We start from the raw sequence: 20,127 nt of genomic DNA on the forward strand, positions 1-20,127 counted from the left end.
GTATAATCCATTTTATTCTTTCAAATCAAATAATGAAGAGTGCACTCAATACTATGGATTTAACAAAAATAAAATAGGGGCACTTGAGGAGAAGAGAATCGAATTTGATAACCCAATATCTTATTTTAGATTTTTTTTAAAAATGAAAAAAAAAATATTTTTTTTTTTTTTTTGGGGGGGGGGTATTTTTCATTTTTTAGGGGGGTGGGGGTGTCCCACCCCCCAAGAAAATAGTTATAAACCTTCCTGGGACCTATGAGAAGCTTCCTTGTAAAGGAGAACCCGATCGGTTCAGCGGTTAGCGAGATCCTTCGGTAGAGACACACAAACAAACATCCTGTTACTTTATTATAAGGATTTCACTTTATTCATGAAGATGAAAAAGTGAAATCTTTAAAAAAAAAGCACAATGTTGTAAATAACAGTAAGAACAACTTTTGTTCGAATTATTACAGAATATTTTGATAAATAAAATCCCTGCATATTTATAAATCTTATGTGAAGGTAGACTTTGAATCATTTTTATGACCCTATACATTTCATAAGAATGTCTTTTAGCTTATTATACAAGTGACATTAGCTGTGTCGAGCCTTAGTTTTTGTGTAACAACATTGTATAAGCATATAAATAATAATATTGCACAAACTGAATTTTGTTGAGTTAGTGACTGAATGAAATCATCAATAAAATAATACAATACAGTCGACAAGTTTGGGTTTGCAATTAGAATTGGCATTTTGTCATGAAATTGCGTCTTCTTTGGATGCTGTATGTTATTGTTGTTTTTTGTTATTTTTACAAGAATGAAAATAATTCAAAGATATAAGTATTGGAGTAAAATACTTGTTCTTCAAAGATAAATATGGTTCATTTTAATAATGAGTATGAAAAAAATAAAACAAAATTTAGGTACTTCAATTTTAGGGTGGTGGAAAGACTCGAAAGCCTGTGTGTGAAAAGTACTAGCAGCTGCGCCCTTAGCATCTAGAGAAAATGGAACTAAAGGGGGGTTACGAAACAAGAAAAATAGTCTAAAACCATTTCATACTTAAGTTATAGGATAGTATTAACCTTCCCAGGATCTATAAGAAGCTACATTGTAGAGAAGAACCAAATTGGGTAAGTGATTATTTAGAGTATTTGGTACAAACAAACAGATAAACTCACAGACATCCTGATACTTTTATAAAGGATTATTAAAGTACAATTAGTGTTTTGAGCTAGTAAATTGAATCTACTCGTGTAAGTGGTTGCAGACTTAAGTAGATTTGTCTGGAAATAATGAATTAATAAGATTTCTTTTAAATAAATAAAAGGTAATTACAACTTATTTACTTTCGGCTCTCAGGAAATAAATTGAGTTATAAACAAGGATGATTACATCTCCATGAGTTCTAACATTAGGATTAGGAATTAAAGAAAAAATATTAAAACTTTAATATTTAGAAAAGGTGACGTGTATACATTAGGATATATAAGTTGGAAGGAATTTTAATGTTAGAGGGAGATTTAAAATCTGCATCAAATTTTAAGAATTTTTTTATAAAATTCGTTTTTTGTATAATTCTTTATCTGAAAGCGGAAATACAATTTAAGTTAATAAATTTTGACCAATAGGATAGATGGATTGGAAACTACCTGCGCTCTAATTGGTTGAATGATGTGCGACACTTAAGCTTCTCCAATTTAGAACGCAGATAATTTTCAATCCACCAATCACAGATGTCAAAATTAATTAACTTAAATTGTATTTCCGCTTTTAGATAAAGAATTTTACAAAAAAACGAATTTTATAAAAAAAAATCCTTAAATTTGATGCAGATTTCAAATCTCTCTCTAACATAAAAATTCTTTCCAACTTATATATCTTGGTATACATACAGGTTCTTTTAATAAGAACTATTTATTGACCCTGAACAGTCCCCCCCCCCCCTAGCTTTTTATTCTCAAGTTTTGAAGATTTTATAAAAAATCAGCAACACCCATCGAGTCATATTAGGTCAGGTTAGGCCAAGTTATATCGGGAACTGGGGGGGGGGGGGGGGGGGGGGTTATCCCCTCAGAGTTTTGGGATCACGGTTATAACCCTGCAAGGTTTGAGAATAGGAAAAACCCTTTCATTTTATTTAAATTATTTGAAAATTAAGTGGGTGGGGAGTCACAGTGCTCGATAGTCACTTTGAGGGAAAGCGTTCATTATTATATGTTTTATAAAAGTTAACTATTGAACAGCTGTGCTCTCTACAAAGTAGGAAGAACCTGGAGCCTGAAATGAAATATTACGCAAGTGTCTAGCCTGATATTTGTATAAGTAAGTGTTGCTAAATATTTTGACGCAAAGCAGCCAATATTATTTTCAACCTTTTTTTTGTCCCGAATAGGGACAGGAAAACTATTAATTACAGTATCAAGTTAATGTTATTGAATAAGAATTTTATTGTATATATCTAATAAAAGATATAAGTTTTCCGGAATTTTAATGTAGGGAGTAGATTTGAAATCTGCATCAAATTTTAAGGATTTTTTATAAAATTCGTTTTTTGTAAAATTCTTTATCTAAAAGCGAAAATATATTTTAAGTTAATTAATTTTGACCAATAGGATAGGTGGATTTTAAACTTACCTGCGCTCTAATTGGTTGAATGATGTACGACATCCAATCAGAGCGTAGATTTTTTAAATCCACCAATCACAGATGCCAAAATTAATTAACTAAATTTGTATTTCCGCTTTTAGATAAAGAATTATACAAAAAACGAATTTTATAAAAAAAAATCCTTAAAATTTGATGCAGATTTCAAATCTACTCCCTACATTACAATTCCGGAAAACTTATATCTCTTAATATCTAATGCCACTAAATTTCTTTATATACTCTTACTTCAAATACTTTAGTTTCCCGTTTGATACCTAGCATCAATTGAATATTTTTCAAGCCTTTTTTCAATTGTTTTACAGATTTATTGTCCCTTTTCTATGTTTTGACGTGGACAGTTCTACAGTACATTAGCCAGGTTTTTCTATTATTTACAATGAAATACATCAAATATGAAACTGTACTTTAAACCCTCCTCTGCTTGCTACTGCGGAATAATATTTATGAGTAAAAATGATTGAATGTTGGAATTAAAAACTAAATATTTGAAACAAATAAGCATAAGTACGCTTTCAGACTACCAGGATAATTAAAAATAAAACATTAATATTTAATTTTTATAATTTAACAGAATTATAATTACCTAAGCTTATGTTTTTATACATTTTTTAGTGCTATTACATAACTTTGGTAAAGTAATTATCTTCGTCTTAATTAGTAATTAACATTAACATAATTTACATAACATGACAAAAATCGTTTTTGGAGAAATCCCTTCCATACAATATCTACTAGGGTTGGCAATCCGGATCTGAAATCCGGAATCCGCCCAAACCCGCAGAGCTCTCATTGTCCAGCCAACGATCACGTGATGAGCTGTTGAATCCAAGCGCACATTATTGGACAGCCAACGATCACGTGATGAGCTTATAATCCACTCGCCGTCAACTAAGCCCTTTAATTGGGTGTACAGTGGTCACATGACATCAAAATACTGCTAGAATCCAGAATCCGAATCCGCCAAAAATAAGAATCCGGAATCCGCCAGGAAACCGCCACTTTTTTGACGGATTCTTTTAAGAATCCAAATCCGGATCCAGCCCAAAAATTTGACAGATTGCCATCTTACATCACATGTAAAATGAAAAAATATGAGAAAATATGGTAAATCCAGGAATCCTAAGGGATAAGACAATGGACGATAAATTGATGCACATCCCCTATGATGATAAACTAAATAAATTTTGTTTAACCCCTTTTGCATATCAAAATCATTGAGTAAAGATTTTAGTTTCGAAACAACCAATCAAAATTCAATAGAAGTATCTTAAGTTTTTTTTTGTGGAGGAAAATGATAAGGTGCCGTGGTTAAAAAGTTAAATTTACAGTCCAATGTCCCTTCACTGCTTTGGGTAAATCAGAAACATAGAGCCTTGACATCAGAATAAATCTAATTTTGTAAAAATTTGGTTCTCCAGGGATAGGGGTAATCTTAGATTCAAATACAAGAATTTATCTCCATTAAATTTAATCAGTGCAAATAGGAAGGAACTTAAAGCTACAGTCATTTCTTGCAATCATATGGTTGATTCTAAATCCCTATTCATTAGAACAGTATTTAATACACCAAAATGTAATTATAAATGAATTATTTACTAACACTAAAGGGGACTATCCACGAACGAGAGCACATGATTCTAAGTACCTTCTAGCATTGATCCTAAGTATTTTCTTTCAGAAATAATAGGTCACCATATATCATTATTGTATTGACGAGAAAATTTATGTTTCACCATGATTTTTTAGGTATTTTAATTGATTTTGAAAACTTTTATGAAGCTAATTCTTTTAATAAAATGAATATTTGATGATACATATGTGAATACTCGTGTTATATAGATTGTAAATTAATCCATATTAGCGTTAATTTAAACATACATATGAGATATAGTAAAGGTGCATTTGACTTTTTTAATTTTTATCATTTGACAACACGGACAATTAAAGACACCCCGAACTCAACAAAACGTTTGATATAATTTTGATTAAAACTGCTGGACAATTTTTTACTTTTCTTCATCTTGAAGTGGTGAAACATAAATTTTCTCGTCATTATATTAATCGTTAATAGTGATCTATTATATTTTGAAAGAAAATACTCAGGGTCAATGCTGGAAGGTACTTAGAATCACGTGCTCTTTTTCGTGGATAGTCCCCTTTAGCATAAATGGACATTTACATTCCAAGGCATTAAATGATTGAAAATAAATATTTCATCAAAAATGGGGTTTTTCAATGAAATGTATTAAACCTATTTTACCCATCGTATTTCTTCAAATAAATATAAACTGACTTAGGTACTCAAGCCTGTATTTTTCAGTATTATTTCAAATGTTATGAAAAAAATGTTTTGTTCAGTTGTGAGATTCGTAAATATTTAAAGAGTTCAGTTTCCCTGTAGATTTTTATTTATTCAATTTCTATCCAAATATATTGTAGTGTAACTTTTCAGGGATCTAAAGGGATAAGACAATGGCTAATAAATTGATGTACATCCCCAATGACGATACACATGAATACCCCTTCTGTAAATTAAAATTGTTGGTTGAAACATTTTGACTCTCAACCAATCAAAATCTTATCATATGAGTCCCCAAGTTGCTAAACCAACGAATAAGAAAACTTTATTACAAAACTTTGTGGCCCCCTCCCTGGTAACTATTACATAACCGTGTAGTGGGCTTGGCTGGTGTGGGGGTGCTATACACTCATATTGTGCAAACTTTTCAAACTTATTTCATAACGGAGTTAATAATTTATTTTCAATTACATTTCTACTTTTTACCAGACAGACGAACTATATTTACGAACTATATATATATCTATATACGAACAGAATTTAATTAAAAGTAAAATGTATTAAACGCGGCTACTCTATACTTTCTTTCTGTTTTGGTCAGTATATCATTTTTACGAAAGATAATTAGTACATGAACTTGCTTTTTATATGTTATTTATAATGTTTAAAAAATTCTCATATTAAGTTGATGAAAAAAAAGCAAACTTTTTAAAAATGCTAAATAATATTTCTTGCTAAACTTGCAAATAAAAAACAATGGTTAAAGAACTAAAAACTTTCATCCGTTTGATGCATTTTGCCCATTTTCTGAAGAGAGAAGAAAACTAAATGATTTAATTATATCAAAGGCTTATAAAAAAACATTTTGAGAACTTGAACAAAAAAGAAAAAATTTAATATTCATTTCCTAGTTTTTTGGTTAGAATTATAACAGATATGAAGTTTCTTTAACAAAAGTTGAATAAAATTCTTAACAAACCAACTACGTCATTGCTTGTTAAAATTTAATAACTTGCAACAAGAACAAAAATCTACAAAATATACAAGACATGGTTTGTTGGGAAACTAGACTTTATAATACTTTGTAAATGAAAAATTTATAAAGGACTAAAAAATTGAAGTACTTAGTTTTGAAAAAAGGTTTAAATTCTGGCAAGTTTATGTTGTATACCTAACCAGACTCCCATATCTTTTAGGAAAGAACGTTTTTTGTGTGAGTTTAAAAAGGGTCATTATGTTAGAATAAGAGCAAGTAATGTCAAGCACCTCTCAGTAGTAATGCTACACATTTCTTTTGGCGAATATACTAGTTTTCTGTTCAAGAAAACTAAATGAACTAAAATAAGTTTAAATATTGAGATCAATAAGTATGTATGTATCTTTAAAAATATAATTGAATGCTGTTAAAGACATAATTGTACATTAATACAATTTAATCATTATATAATTGAACATAACTACTGGAAGGTACCTAAAATCTCCTGCAGTTGTTCGTGCATAGTTCACTTTTAAAGTAAACCAAATAAAAGTCTTACCTGGTCTGATACTCTTATAGTATTATCCTGCCATGAGTTGGAAGCTGGAACTCTGGGTCTGTTATGATCAGTTGTTGGTGGTCCGCCACCTCCCTGGCCAGAACCATGAACTCCGCCTCCAGGTACACCACCAGAGACATCACCGTTGGTCTGAAGCACAAGCTCTACTAGGTCTTTCTTTTCTAAAAATAATACAACATTTAGTATAAAATTAAAAGTCTCAGTTTTAAATGTTATAAAAATGTATATTTCATAAGTTAAGGTAGGTATCCATATGAAATAAATTTTCCCTTCAACTTATTGGCTTGTATTTGAAACAATTACAATTTTATATTTTTTATTTAAATAAAGGCTTAGGCTAATAGTTCTTTGGGTAGACGGTTCGAGTCTGCTGACAGAATTAAAAGAAATAATAATTCGAATTTCCCATACGCTATTCTGATGGCTTTATTCATTAGAGTTTATTAAAGTAAGAACACATGCCAGCCATACTATAAGAAGGTGAGCTAATAAGCTCAAGATAGGAATACGGAATGACATCTGATGTCCAATTTTATCAACATGTAGCGCTCAAGCAAAAATATTCCTTCACACCATATAGTTGAATTTTATACTAATAAATAAGAACACAACAAAGATGAAACAGCATATTTCTTTTTGTTAGATAACATCTTTTACTAAAGATAAAAATGTTTATGTAGGAAATAATACGAATATAAGGTCTATTTTTAATATACTGAAACTGTAATTGTATTTCCTTGTATAGTTAAAACTTTTTATCAATATAAAATATCTGAGATATAACATATATTTTAGAAGGAAAAGAATAAATAATGTGTGTATAGTAGAATGTACATTATATGCTGACAAAAACCACGTGTTCTTTCAACTTTACCATCAACAGAAAACACAAGAAAAAGGGTATAACCCCCCTCCCCCCAAATATGTCCCCATCACTACCACCACCCAAATCTAAGTCAGAAATTGCAAAGCAAATATTTGTTGAAATTGCAAGATATCCCCAAAGGATTTTGTTTCCATATTTTGAGAAATAACTTTACAAAAAGGAAAATACTCACACACACATCCAAATCAGTAATCTAAAGGGATAAGACAATGGCCGATAAATTTATGTACATCCCGAATGATGACACACTAAATTAATCCATCTGTAGATTACAATTAGTGGTTAAAACGTTTGGACACTCAACTAAATGAAGTTTCCCAGTTTGTTAAGCCAACGAATAAAAAACGTTATATTAAGACCTTGAGGACTAGTGTAATAAACAGCCTGATGTAACCTCTTTCTTCTAAATATACTCGTATGTACACTTCAGAGTGAAGATCTTAGCTGGAAAATAAGATCAAATCATAAAATGTTGTTTACTTCAGTTACTTTTGATCAACTTTTATTAGAAATATCATCAATTTATCTTGTTTTTATCATTTCCAATCTATTTTTCTATAGCTATCATTCGACTTATAAAATTGTTACATGTTCCTTAAGGAAAATTTTTAGTTAAATTCAATTCTATGTAAAATGAATTATTAAATAAATTTATTTAAATAGATTTTTCTAAATAAAATATTTATTAGGATTCCAATATATAAACTACGCATCTATGAATGTGATATACGTTTTAAATTCAAATTAATAAAATTTCGATTTTGATATAGGAAAAGGCAATAAGAAGCTGTTAACGTTGCCTTTAAAACCGATTCATTTCCGTTAGCTCTGTGCCATACTTACGAATCATGTATTGTAATATAGAAAATTTTTGAACAATAAAAATGAAATCATAAATTTAAAAAATCTTGGAATTTTTTATTTTACTATCCGAGGAATGATGTCTATAATACAATTAATAAATGACTAATCTAATCTTTGATGTCATGTTGATAAAACAATAAAATCTTAAAGTTTTGTGTAAAACTAGTTAGTTTATTGCCCTGTTAATGTCAAGTAACAACAAGATACATAAACATTTAGTTTTATTACAGAGATGCCAATGTTTTACATCAACTTTTAGGTGGTGTTCTTACGAGATAAACACTACATAATCTTTTAATTAAATCATAGATAAAAAAAATCCTAGAAATTGGTATACCTACTTAAAGTTTTTTCTCGCGAATTTTCTTTAAAAACCATTGGAAGATTTTTTTCCCAAAAAATTATTTTTTAAATGAAGTAACACCATTTAGGTATTTTAGATGGCAGTTACTGGAAGGAATGTCAATTTTGTCAATACAAAAAGTTTTTCTTTTCATTTAATAACCTAGATGTGTATAGTACATTCTTATCTGTATGTTAATACTTTAAAAGATCTCTTAAATGGCTTAACGAATATCTGTGTATTGTTCCGGTTTTAACCCATTTTTCATTTTTAAGGGAGAAAATCAAGCACTTATATTACAATACAATTTTTTTCACTTGAAATGTACTTTTCAGAGAAGCCTTTCTTCAAATAAAAAACTTTGGTACACATGTATACAAAAAAATGAAATTAAAATGTTGTACCCATTTTTGGTTTTTCTAATTGAATATATAATTAATATGAATAATCATATCCTTACATAATATTAATATATTTATCTAGATATTTGTAGAAAAAGTTAATAAGTAGAACAAGGACAATTATGCTAATAGGAAGAGAAGCTAAACAAGCCTACAACAAATGTGAAATAATGTAGTAAGACTTAGAAAGATAAAAGAAGAAAGTTTAGCCACCTTACATGGTAAAGATAGGGAATGGGACAATGTTGTTGTTATTTGTATAACGGGCAGACGTCAGTAAATATAGACGTAAAGACATACCATAATTATAGGATATCTGCGCTACCAAAAAAGATGTAGCACAAAACAAAAATAAAGATAAGTGTCCGCTAGGTAGCTACCCAGCAGCAGGAGAGACCATTATCTTTCTCTCCAGGTATTAGAAAGCTATAATTGGATTTTCTTAATGAGGTTCTAATTGGAGAAATATTCCATACAACAGTTTTACAGAATGTGCTTGCGTAACCTAAACAAGCAAAGCTAATCTACACCTGTTTGTGTGTCAATCCGTCAAAAAATCACATTAAAATAAAGAATTATTTTTTTGGTTTTCTACTTTAAAAATGCAAATATATACGGGTTGTTCATGTAAATGATAATATGATATCATTATCGATCCAAGAGGATAAGACAATGGGCGATAAATTGATGTACATCCTCGATAATGATCAACAAAATTATCTTTATTAAAGTTTAAGGTCCAATGTACCCTGCTTTTTTTACAAAATACATTTGCCTATTTGGATATTAAAACTAAAAACTACAATTTACATTTATTCAGAGGCAAATCCTTGTGACTTTTTCAATAACTTCTATACCTATGGACAAAATTGTCCTAGTTAGTTAATGCGCAGTTTTTCTATTAGGTTATTTCCAAAATTAGAAATATATTCCCTTTTTTTCTACTAAACCAAATCACTTTGCTGGTATTTTGTTAATCATATATTAGTAGGAAATGTTTTACTAATCATAGACAAAACAGTTAAGTACTTTGTTTTTAGTAGCGAAGCTACTCTATAATTCACTTTGTCCATCCGTCCGTCAGTCCGTAACGCTATGGGATTTATTCAGCTCCTATAAAAGATAGAATGCTGAAATTTTTTGACAACATTCCCATCATTAAGGAGCACAATTAAGTATAAAACATCAATGGCGGTAGCAACGCTTTTTAGCAGATTTAGGCTATTTTTTACATTTTTCTCCATATCTTCAGTGTTTATGGTCCGATTTTAAATTTTTTCAGTTATAGATATTAAAATTAAATTTCCCGTCGTTTAAAGGAAACAACCATGACGGCCCACTGACTTTTTGCAGGTTTTTGGCTATTTTTAAATTTTTCATGTGTTTTTCCATATCTCTGATATATATGGTCCGATTTTCCAAATTTTTAAAGTTAAGGATATTAAAATTAAATTTTCTGTCGTTTTAAGAAAACAACCATTGCGGTCAGACTGCCTTTTATCAGGTTTTTGGCTATTTTTATATATTTTACATATTTCAGCGTATCTTTGGTGTTTTTGGTCCAATTTTCAAACTTTTAGGATATCATTATCAAAATAATTTTTCCCATTGTTATGTAATTTATTTGACCCTCGTCATCATACAAAATAAAACAAGGTTTCGTGTTTATTTTCTCCAATAAATCTATTCTTAATTTTAATAAATACACTTTAAATCCACTTTTACGTAGTCCCATCCACGATTTTTTGTGCTTCGCTACTTATGGATGTTGTCATCCTTGTTTTCAATACAAAATTACTAAAAATAATCTTATATCTTTCGGTATTTTTCTGAAAAATTTTCTAAATTAAGATGACAGCATCCGTAGAAGCGAAGCTTAAGAGTGAGAAAAGGAAAAAATACCCTTTTAGTGTCAGCCCTTAGATGCTTAATAATAGAATGCTAACAGTTTCAAGAATTTATTTTATAGTTTCTTTGATTAATTACTGTATCTAATCGTAATTAAAATACCTATTCCAGTTATTTCATTTTTAAACTTGTTGTCAAAATAACTTAAAATCAACATATTTAAAATTAACGTACAGATTTTAGAGTTGATACGCTTTATCTTTTGTGTTACATGAATTATAATGCAAAATATATAAATTTTGATAGGATTCTAATATGCCTATATCAACTATATATCATCTATATTTTATGCACAGAAGGATTAACCCTAACTGTAGAAAAGTTTCGCCATAAAAAAAGTACTAAAAGCAAAATGTTCATTTTTATAAAACACTAAATAATATAACATGTTCAAGTTTTCCATTACAGCAAATAATTTATTAAAATAAAAGTTGAAGTGCACGAAGCGAGTACATTAAGTTTGAATAAGTTGTTAAACTTTGATACGAGTAGGTACCTATGTTCACTTTCAAACATCTTTATTTTGAATGCGTAGCATCTCTATAAACATTCCCTTGCAGAAACTTTATTTTATCAATAACATCTCACTGTCCGATTGTCTAACATATATTAGAGTAAAACACTAGTAGGAGAAAGGGTTAAATAACAGTATCTTCACATCACAGTGTCCTTGTGTCGACTATCAATTGGGTCATTGAAAATCGACCAATGATGTTGGGAATATTACCACAGCCAAGCAGCAGAAAACAATTTTCTAGCAGACAAAAAAGGTTATTGAAAAAGGGAGGTAGGTAGTTATCTGTATACACATCTATACTACAGATAAACATCATACTAGGTATATAAAAAAAAAATTTTTTGTTCATTTTTCTTAAAACTTTTAAAATTAGGTATATCAGTTAATCGCCTATTAATCTTATATGAAACAAGGATGACAACATCCATAAAAGCGAAGCACGTAGGACAAACGGACATTAACATTTGTATAGTATCTGAACTAAATAATCAGAATTTAAAAGTATAAGAGTCGAAGCAAAATTGTAAGTAAATTTGTTGAAAAACTGCTTGAAGCAGGATAATGTTTATGGACATATTTACATTTTTGGACTTGATTATAGAGTTGCTTCGCTTATAATATTGTTCTTTGTTGTCCCAGGAATCAATATACCAAAAATCAGATCAAACGGATAATTAGAACACTTGAAAATTTGTTGTTTAAAAAGTAGAAAAATCAACATGTTTAAAATGGACGTATGGACATTCTGGTAATAATTATAGAGTTGCTACGCTTTCTAAATCGTACCCAACTACTACAGGAATCATCATGCAAAGTTTGAAATCGATAGGACAATTCTAACATGCCTAAATTAACGAATAAAAGCTATCTATCTCGGACGGACGTACGGACGGACGTACGGACCGACCCTAATTATAGAAAAGCTTCGCTTTTAAAAAGTAAGTGGAGTTTTTAAACAATTCTATTATTTAGTAATTGATATGCTACTTAAGTGAGTGCATGTCCTTGCGTGGGTAAAGAGTTGGTGCATAAAAATTGCAATATTTCAACTTGGTATTTGTTAATGCTCTACCCAGTATGTAATTATTTACTGTAAAACAAATAAGGGAACTAAGTTGTTTATGGCATACTTTGTATGTTTTTCTGACTTTTAAGTGCATTTTTTGCTGAAATATGTTGTTTATATGCTATTTACTGCGTGCAGGTGCTGCTTGTGGGGATTCAAATTCTAGCTGTTTCTATCAAATAATAAGGACAACCACAAATGAACTTTTTGAAAGTAAAATAAACCTCCTTTTATTTTAGGTTAGTATAGGTTGAGTAACAGTCAAAAAACCCTGCAGTATTAAGGACCCCCAAAATGACAAAACATGTTTTTTTATATAAAAATTAAGAACTTTTCGCTGGTCCCAAAAAAAAGGTTGCAATGAAGGCAAAAATCAATTCCAAAGTAATTATTTCTATAATCAAAGATACAAAGTTGATACGAAAAAAAACTTTTGAAAAACGGTATAATTTTCCGTCATGAGGGTGGGTCTTAAAAACTTCCTAAAACATCACTTGAAACTGTAACAATTATAAAAAAAAGAAATATTCTATAAATTTATTGTTTTATGACCAGATATTTTGAATTTGCATTAAAAATGTAATAAATTTGAATTTGTATATTTGTGTTAAAGGTTATGACGGGCCCTGGAAAGGATTTAATCCAGAGATTAGTCTGAAAACAAAGTTGAATGAACTCAACACAATTTCAAACAATGGATTGTATTCCGTCTATAAATCATAAACAGAGAAAAAGATTTTAAACAACTCCATTTATTGCTCTGTTTAGAAAATGTTTGAAATCTATTTCTCACATCTTAATAAGGACAATTTTCCGTGGATAAGAATATGAAAAATTACACGAGTATTTCATATTTTATTGGACTTAGATGAAATTATTTTTTTGTGGGAAATTGTTTAAGATTCTACATGATAAATGTTACTTATCGGTATGCCTCAAGACAGGTTTTAATCCAGTGGATATGAAATGGATTCAATCTTACGCGAAAATAGTTATTTATCGCATCGTATTATAAAAATCTTTCCACGGATATAAAATGGTCGTAATCTTATAATTGTTCATTTTTATATTCGTAGAAAACTGGATATAATACGATGCTAGACATAATTTTTTCGTATGGATGAAAACCGGTTCTAAATCTAATCCACCGGATATTAATCGGTTGAATTGTAGAGATACCTATTCCTGTCTTAGCTATCAACATCAACACTTAAAGAAAAACAAAATATTATGTAAACAGGTTTGTTATGCTTTAGTAATCTTGTACAGAAAAACATTTTAGATAATTTTACAAAACTAATAAAGTTGAAATATGATCATTTTTAAACGGGAAAGCATATACTTAAATAGAATATAATGATGATTAAAAAGAATAGACAAACCTAATAACATACAATTAAATATATTTTGATATTTTTTCATTTATGAACGCAAAATTTGTATAGAGACAGAAACACATACATCCTACTGCCAAAATAAACGGCTGGCAGTTATTTTCTAATGCCTTTGCCAACGAAAAGTAAACCAACCCGCAAAATTTTAAGAAGTCAGACACATATACATCCCACTACTGTTGCAAATGCACAACCAACTATTTTTATGCTTTTAAAAGAAATCAATTTTGAAAGTCCGATTATAGATGTCCAAGATATTCGAAATCTCTACCTGTGAGACTAAAAAACAAATTCTATTTTTCTAGGGACAAAATAAATCCTATAGAAGCCATGAAACCAACATGTATTGACTATATATCAGTTGAAAAGATATGTAAATTAACATATGGATAAGAAAAATTCCTACCATCAAAATCTCCATACAAATGAAATGTTCTTCGGATGAAAACTTTTTCAAATGGTTTTCTTTTCATTTTGATTTATAACTTGGTTTAGTTCTTGATTTTTCAAATATTCTATTTGTTATTGTTTAATAATATTGCAGAAGAAAGAATATTGTGACGTAGTTGAGTCAAGTGTAATTGTTCTCTGGACGGAACTATTTCAACTAATGGCTGGATCAACTTTGGCTGTGGAAAGAAAATTGCATGTCCTATGTTTAGGTATTATGTGTCATGCCACACTCCGGCCATACAAACTTATACAATTCTTTTTTTAAACTTAATCATAGTATCTTTACTTTTTTATTTATAACATAGAGCACAAATGGGGCTGAAAAAGCATTTATTTTTATCTTTTCAAATTAAGAGAGTTAAGATGCAGGAAGGGGTAAGACAAAAGTCATGAATCAATTTAAATTACTTTCTTCCTCCAATTATTAGAAGCTTACAAAGACAGAAAATCAATGCAGTTATCATTAAGTGGTCCTTAAAACCTTTTTTTTTAAACATCAATTACACCCAACAAAAATGAAGGTGTGATAAAATTAACTTTAGTTAATGCTCAGTTATCTAAAATTAAAATGTTAAATAGAAATGTTTGGAAAATTTTAAATAGATTTCAAAAGAATGGTGGAATTTTTGTTTACATTGACGTCAATAATACAGAGGAATAGTCAAACATTTAGAATATAATCTCTTAAAAGATCAAGTTAATTAAATTTTGAATTAAGGTTGTTTTTTTATAATTATTTTTTAGTATTTTCTTAAAATCCAAAAATTTTCAATCAAATATTTTGGTAATGTCAAACTGCACAAACCGTGGTAAAATGTAAAAACATCAATAATATTAAAATTCAGACGATGAGACTTTAAGGCAGGTTGTACAGTGATTTATTCTGTAGCTATTATTTAAATGTTAAGACTAGGATTGGCAATCCGGATCCGGAATCCGCCCAATTTTTGGCCAATTTTGGAATCCGAATCTGGATCCGGAATCCGTTTTTTAATAGCGGATTCCGGATTCTTATTTGGTAGGCTAAAATTAGCGTCTTGAGTTTTTTCTTTCAACTCCTCCTCTTTGAAGGCACAGATTTTCATCATTATATATAATATCTTTTAAAATCTGGTTCGATTCTCGGAAGTGAATTGTAGAGAACACCAAGAACATTGATTTTTAGGACTTATGTAGCACTTAATTTTTAATTTTTTTTAAAAATCCTTTTAAAATATTGCTAGAATCCGGAATCCGCCAAAAATAAGAATCCGGAATCCGCCACTTTTTTTGACGGATTCTTTAAGAATCCGGAATCCAAATCCGGCCCAAAAATTTGACGGATTGCCATCATGTCACTAGTTAAGACATTATATCATAAAATAACAAACAGTATAGTAATGGAATCATAATTCCCATCCGTCAAAATAGGTTGAAATGTTGATTAAAATTTTCTATGTTCCGATTTGGGTAATAGTTTAGGTACTTTATAAGTTTTAAACTATACTAATGTTCAATTTTCAAATCTAGTTTTAATTAGAATAATACAAGGATACTGAAGAAAAGCTTTGCTGATAAATATTTTGTTTAAAATTCGAAATAAATATAGTTAGGGGAAGTTGTTACTTCATAGAAGAAAAAAATTTATATACTTTGTAAAGTTTCTTTTATAAAAATAAATCAAGCAAAGTTTAATTTTGCATTCATGACTAACAATTCTTATAATATCATTCTTAATTTAGAGAATAATTTATGTAACTCTGTAACTGCCTTCCAGTTACCAAAATAGAATTCAACATTTTTTAAACAATGATATCTTCCCTAAAATTAAGCCAGATGATAATTTACAACAGCTACGCAACCTCCAGCTGACCTGTCAATTTACATTTAATCTTAGCTGCTGAATTTTAAATAAATGGTTAGAAGAATTCATATAGAATAGAGTTGGGTATTTTGTAGTCAGTCAAAGGATTTTATAACGGCTACTTGGCAGCTGCCAAAAGAATAGAACCCTGAATGTCAGCTATGGATATCAAATTCTCATTAAATTAAAGCTACTCTCTGATTCGAAATGTCTGACCGTCCGTCTGTACATGGAACACTTAAATTTCTCAGTTACTATTTAAGATGGACGGCTGGAATTTTTTGTGAAGGTCCCCTGTTCCATGAGCATCCAGTATATCATTTACTTATTTTACAAAAGATCAATTCATATTTCACACAAAAAGGTTTTGTGATTTTACATTGTGAGATGCATGTTTATTTCTACAACACTGAATTTGGCTCTCACTTTTTTGTGCTTCGTTATTAATAGATGTTGTTGTCCTTATTCATATTTTAAGATTATTCTCATAATTCATAGGTATACATAAATGTTAATAATTTTTCTGTGTAAAGATTAATTCTCATGAAGATGAAGCACATTATGACGGCATCATAATTATTAAAGTTACAAAAAGATCTAATTATAAAATATGAATTATTGTCATGCAATAAGGAGATTAAGTTTATACCTCGTTATTTTTCATTTAATCTTATACGTTCAACAAAATATATAATAAAAATGGATATAAAATTTGTGGATATCATGACAGGGGAAATTTTGTCGTCAATTTAGGTTATAAGTATAGTGTTCTAAATACGATCTCTTCTAGATATCTGAAATACTTTGGGTGATTTTGTTATATCCTGATTGCCAAACTTTTCAACGAATGGTTTTAATCTACACTTTACAGATGTGCTTATTTTATATTCATTATTGGGTATGTACAATGTACATTAATTTATCGTTCATTGTCTTATCCCTTAAGATCTCGGATAACTATGATAATAAGAATAATTGGGTATAGTCCCTTCCGTGGCAACGCCCCTTAAGGAGCGTTTCTTAGTATTTTCACAGTAGCTTTTCTCCTATTTCTAGCCTCTGCGGAAGGCTCTTACCCTGCGGGGACAATTGCCTAACCCTGCGGGGCAATCACTAACCTAATGTTTATGTAACCTAACCTAAACTAAGATAATCAATCAAAAGCCATTTTCAAAATACGACAAATCGCCCCTTAAGGGCGCGCGTTGCCACAAAAGGGACTAGTCCCAAATAATTGAAATAGATTTCTTACCTACACATGATTTGATGTTAATTTTTCGACGGCATAAATAATTCTGCAAGTCTTTCACTCTGAATATCAAATACATGAAAATCTTTCAATTTATACATATACATTTTTAGGTCTACCTACTTAGGATCTTTAAGTTGGTTAGAAAAGGCTTAATCCTGTTTTTTATTGAACACAGGGTGTGGGGTAGTGCTAAAACACAACTTTACTTTTCCAAACAAAAGATTTTCTAGTATAGCTTCGAAACCGTTTAATACCCGCTGGATTAAAACCGGTTCAGAGCCATATTGAAAAATCTTATTACAGACAAGTATACGAACATCAAAACAAAAATGATTACTAGTTTTGTCAACCTGGACCTTCGATCCCCCGGGCTTCAAAACAGGAATTAACATTGTATTTTACTAACCGCGAAAATCTGTCAACAATACGATGCGACAGACAACATATATAGAGCTCCTAAGACAGATTTGTGGATTTATCCAAATAACCAAACAAATTAATATTTTCTGTTTATAATGAAAATTTTTGTTATTGACATGTAATCTAAATTATTACCAAAATAACTTTGTTTAATCATAATTCTTTTCAAAAGAACTTACAAAATGGTTTGAATCAAATATAAAAACATCTCTGTATATTTATAATTCTAAATATACAGTAAGATTTATTGTCTGTCCGTTGAAATCTTACTAAAGAATGAACCGATATAGTTCTCCATATCAAGGAAGCTTCACATTGGTCCCGGGATGGATTTAGGCTATTTTATTTTTAAATGTAAGTCTTAATTTAGGCTCCTTCATTACCTAGCTCCTAGATGCTAACAGCGCATCCGCTAGTAACTCAATATCTAGGAACTAATATGCTTAAGAATTGCTTACATTGCATTGTAAGAAAAATATTACATTTTTTGCTAATTCAGATAACAAATCCATGTAAAAAAATACTATCTACAAGTATAAGAGTGTATAATACAAAAATTTGGAAATTACACGCAATTCTGAAATCTTGGTCTTTAACCCTTATAGATCGGGGGGGGGGGGGGGGGGGGGCTCAAAGAGCCCCCCCTCTAGTTTTTTCAATCTCATTTTTTTTGTAGGTAAGTTGGAGAGCTGTAACTTCATGACTTTTTAAGTTTAGTAATTATACGTCGGCAAGAGTTGATTTTATTAGGATATCTGGTCTGTGTCGGTCGTGGTGTCCGGTCAAAGTCGGTTGGGTAGCAAAAAAAAATAAAAAAAATTCTAAATAAATCTTAATTTCTACATTATGACTTTTGTGTATAAGGTAGAATCCTAAAATTTTTTTGGTGAATACTTAGATATCAATGACCTTCTGAGAAAAGTGGTGTTATGACCGTTTGACCGCTCCCTGACCGACTTTATGACCGATTTTTGTCCGGCTTTTACTACAGACATAAATCATGAATATCGTGGCTTCTATTACAGCTAGAGACCTATATTTTTTTTTTGGTAAATCCTTGAGCAATAATAAACAGATAAAATATTAATTTGCGCCGCCAACCGCCGTTTTACCGCCGTAACCGCCGAAAATTGCGGTTTCCGTTATTTTCCGTTTTTCGGCGAAGATCAGAAAAAATAATTTTTTTGTTATGAAAAATAAAAGTTCGTCCTAAAATTTGGTCATCCTAGCTGCAAAATTGGCCGCTCTACAGCTGTTTTAAAATTTAGCGGCTGGCCGCTAAAAAGCGGTTAAGGAGCGGTCTGGCCGCTATGACAAGAAAAAGTCATTTTCTCTAAAAATACACATGAACCACCAAAAAAAAATTTTACGTCTTTATCTGTACCAGGAGCCGAGATAGAGGGAGGGGCTCTTTGAGCCCCCCCCCCCCCCCCCGATCTATTAAGGTGGGAATTGGGGCCCGATCTGTAAGGGTTAAGTAAAATAGGTAAATCAAAGGAATTATATAATGTTTAACTATAAAGGGAAAAACAGAGAAAGCAATTTCCCAGTTCACACGAGAACACGAAATGAATTTGTTTGTTTTTACTGTTGCAAGAAGAAATAGGTAGAGATGTAAATTACAAAACCTATTTAGTTCACATCAGGCAATGTCAAAGACTTTAAACTAGGTACACTGTTCAAAAAAATATTTTTCATCTTTTTTTCAACACAACATAGAAATAGTTTTGCAGAAAAATAAGATTAATTTTGTTAGTTATGTAAGACTAGGTCAAATGGCCTTGTCTTCGATGTCCCAAAGGACTATTAATAAGCTTCAATGTAAAGCCCGCGAAGCTGAGGTTGAGCAAAATTTATGCTCCATCAAAGAATAAGGAACTTAAGATAAATTCTGTTTTTATTTAATTATTATTTTTTTTTCATAAATCTCCTCCTTAAACTTAAAATATGGGAATATTCCGTATTTTTACCATAAATTGGTGATATTGGGCGGGGATAAAGAGTTTCAACTAAGTTTTTTAAAATATACACTCTTGTTATCATTTTTATATTACAACTAATGGCCCTTTTCTTAACAGATTTTTTTTGAAGGCGAAATGAATGATCAACTTTATATGTTTAAAAGTGTTTTGTTTGATGAAGTTTATGTATTTGCCTGAGTTTCATGAGCTCGGTTCTTTCTCCTGGTCGCCTCACCAACACCTACAAAAATATATTGTTTTAAAATCGTTTTGCTAGGATTCAAACTTTACACTTAAGGTGCAAATA

General features: G+C 30.2%; 1 protein-coding gene across 4 annotated transcripts in view; it reads right to left on the minus strand.

Annotated features, from left to right (window-relative positions):
• Positions 1-20,127, minus strand: part of LOC145313385 (uncharacterized) — a 66,108-nt gene that overhangs the window by 26,589 nt on the left and 19,392 nt on the right. For all 4 annotated transcript variants that reach the window (XM_080152748.1, XM_080152751.1, XM_080152749.1 and 1 more), the window contains 3 exons: positions 20,015-20,061; positions 17,440-17,498; positions 6,492-6,673 (listed from right to left, as the gene is read on the minus strand). In XM_080152748.1, coding sequence (XP_080008874.1) covers positions 6,492-6,673; positions 17,440-17,498; positions 20,015-20,061 — 288 coding nt within the window. The remainder of the gene's footprint in view (positions 1-6,491; positions 6,674-17,439; positions 17,499-20,014; positions 20,062-20,127) is intronic.

Source organism: Acartia tonsa, chromosome 3 (assembly GCF_053477335.1).
Source record: "Acartia tonsa isolate MP-2025a chromosome 3, ASM5347733v1, whole genome shotgun sequence".
Taxonomy (NCBI): Eukaryota; Metazoa; Arthropoda; class Copepoda; order Calanoida; family Acartiidae; genus Acartia; species Acartia tonsa.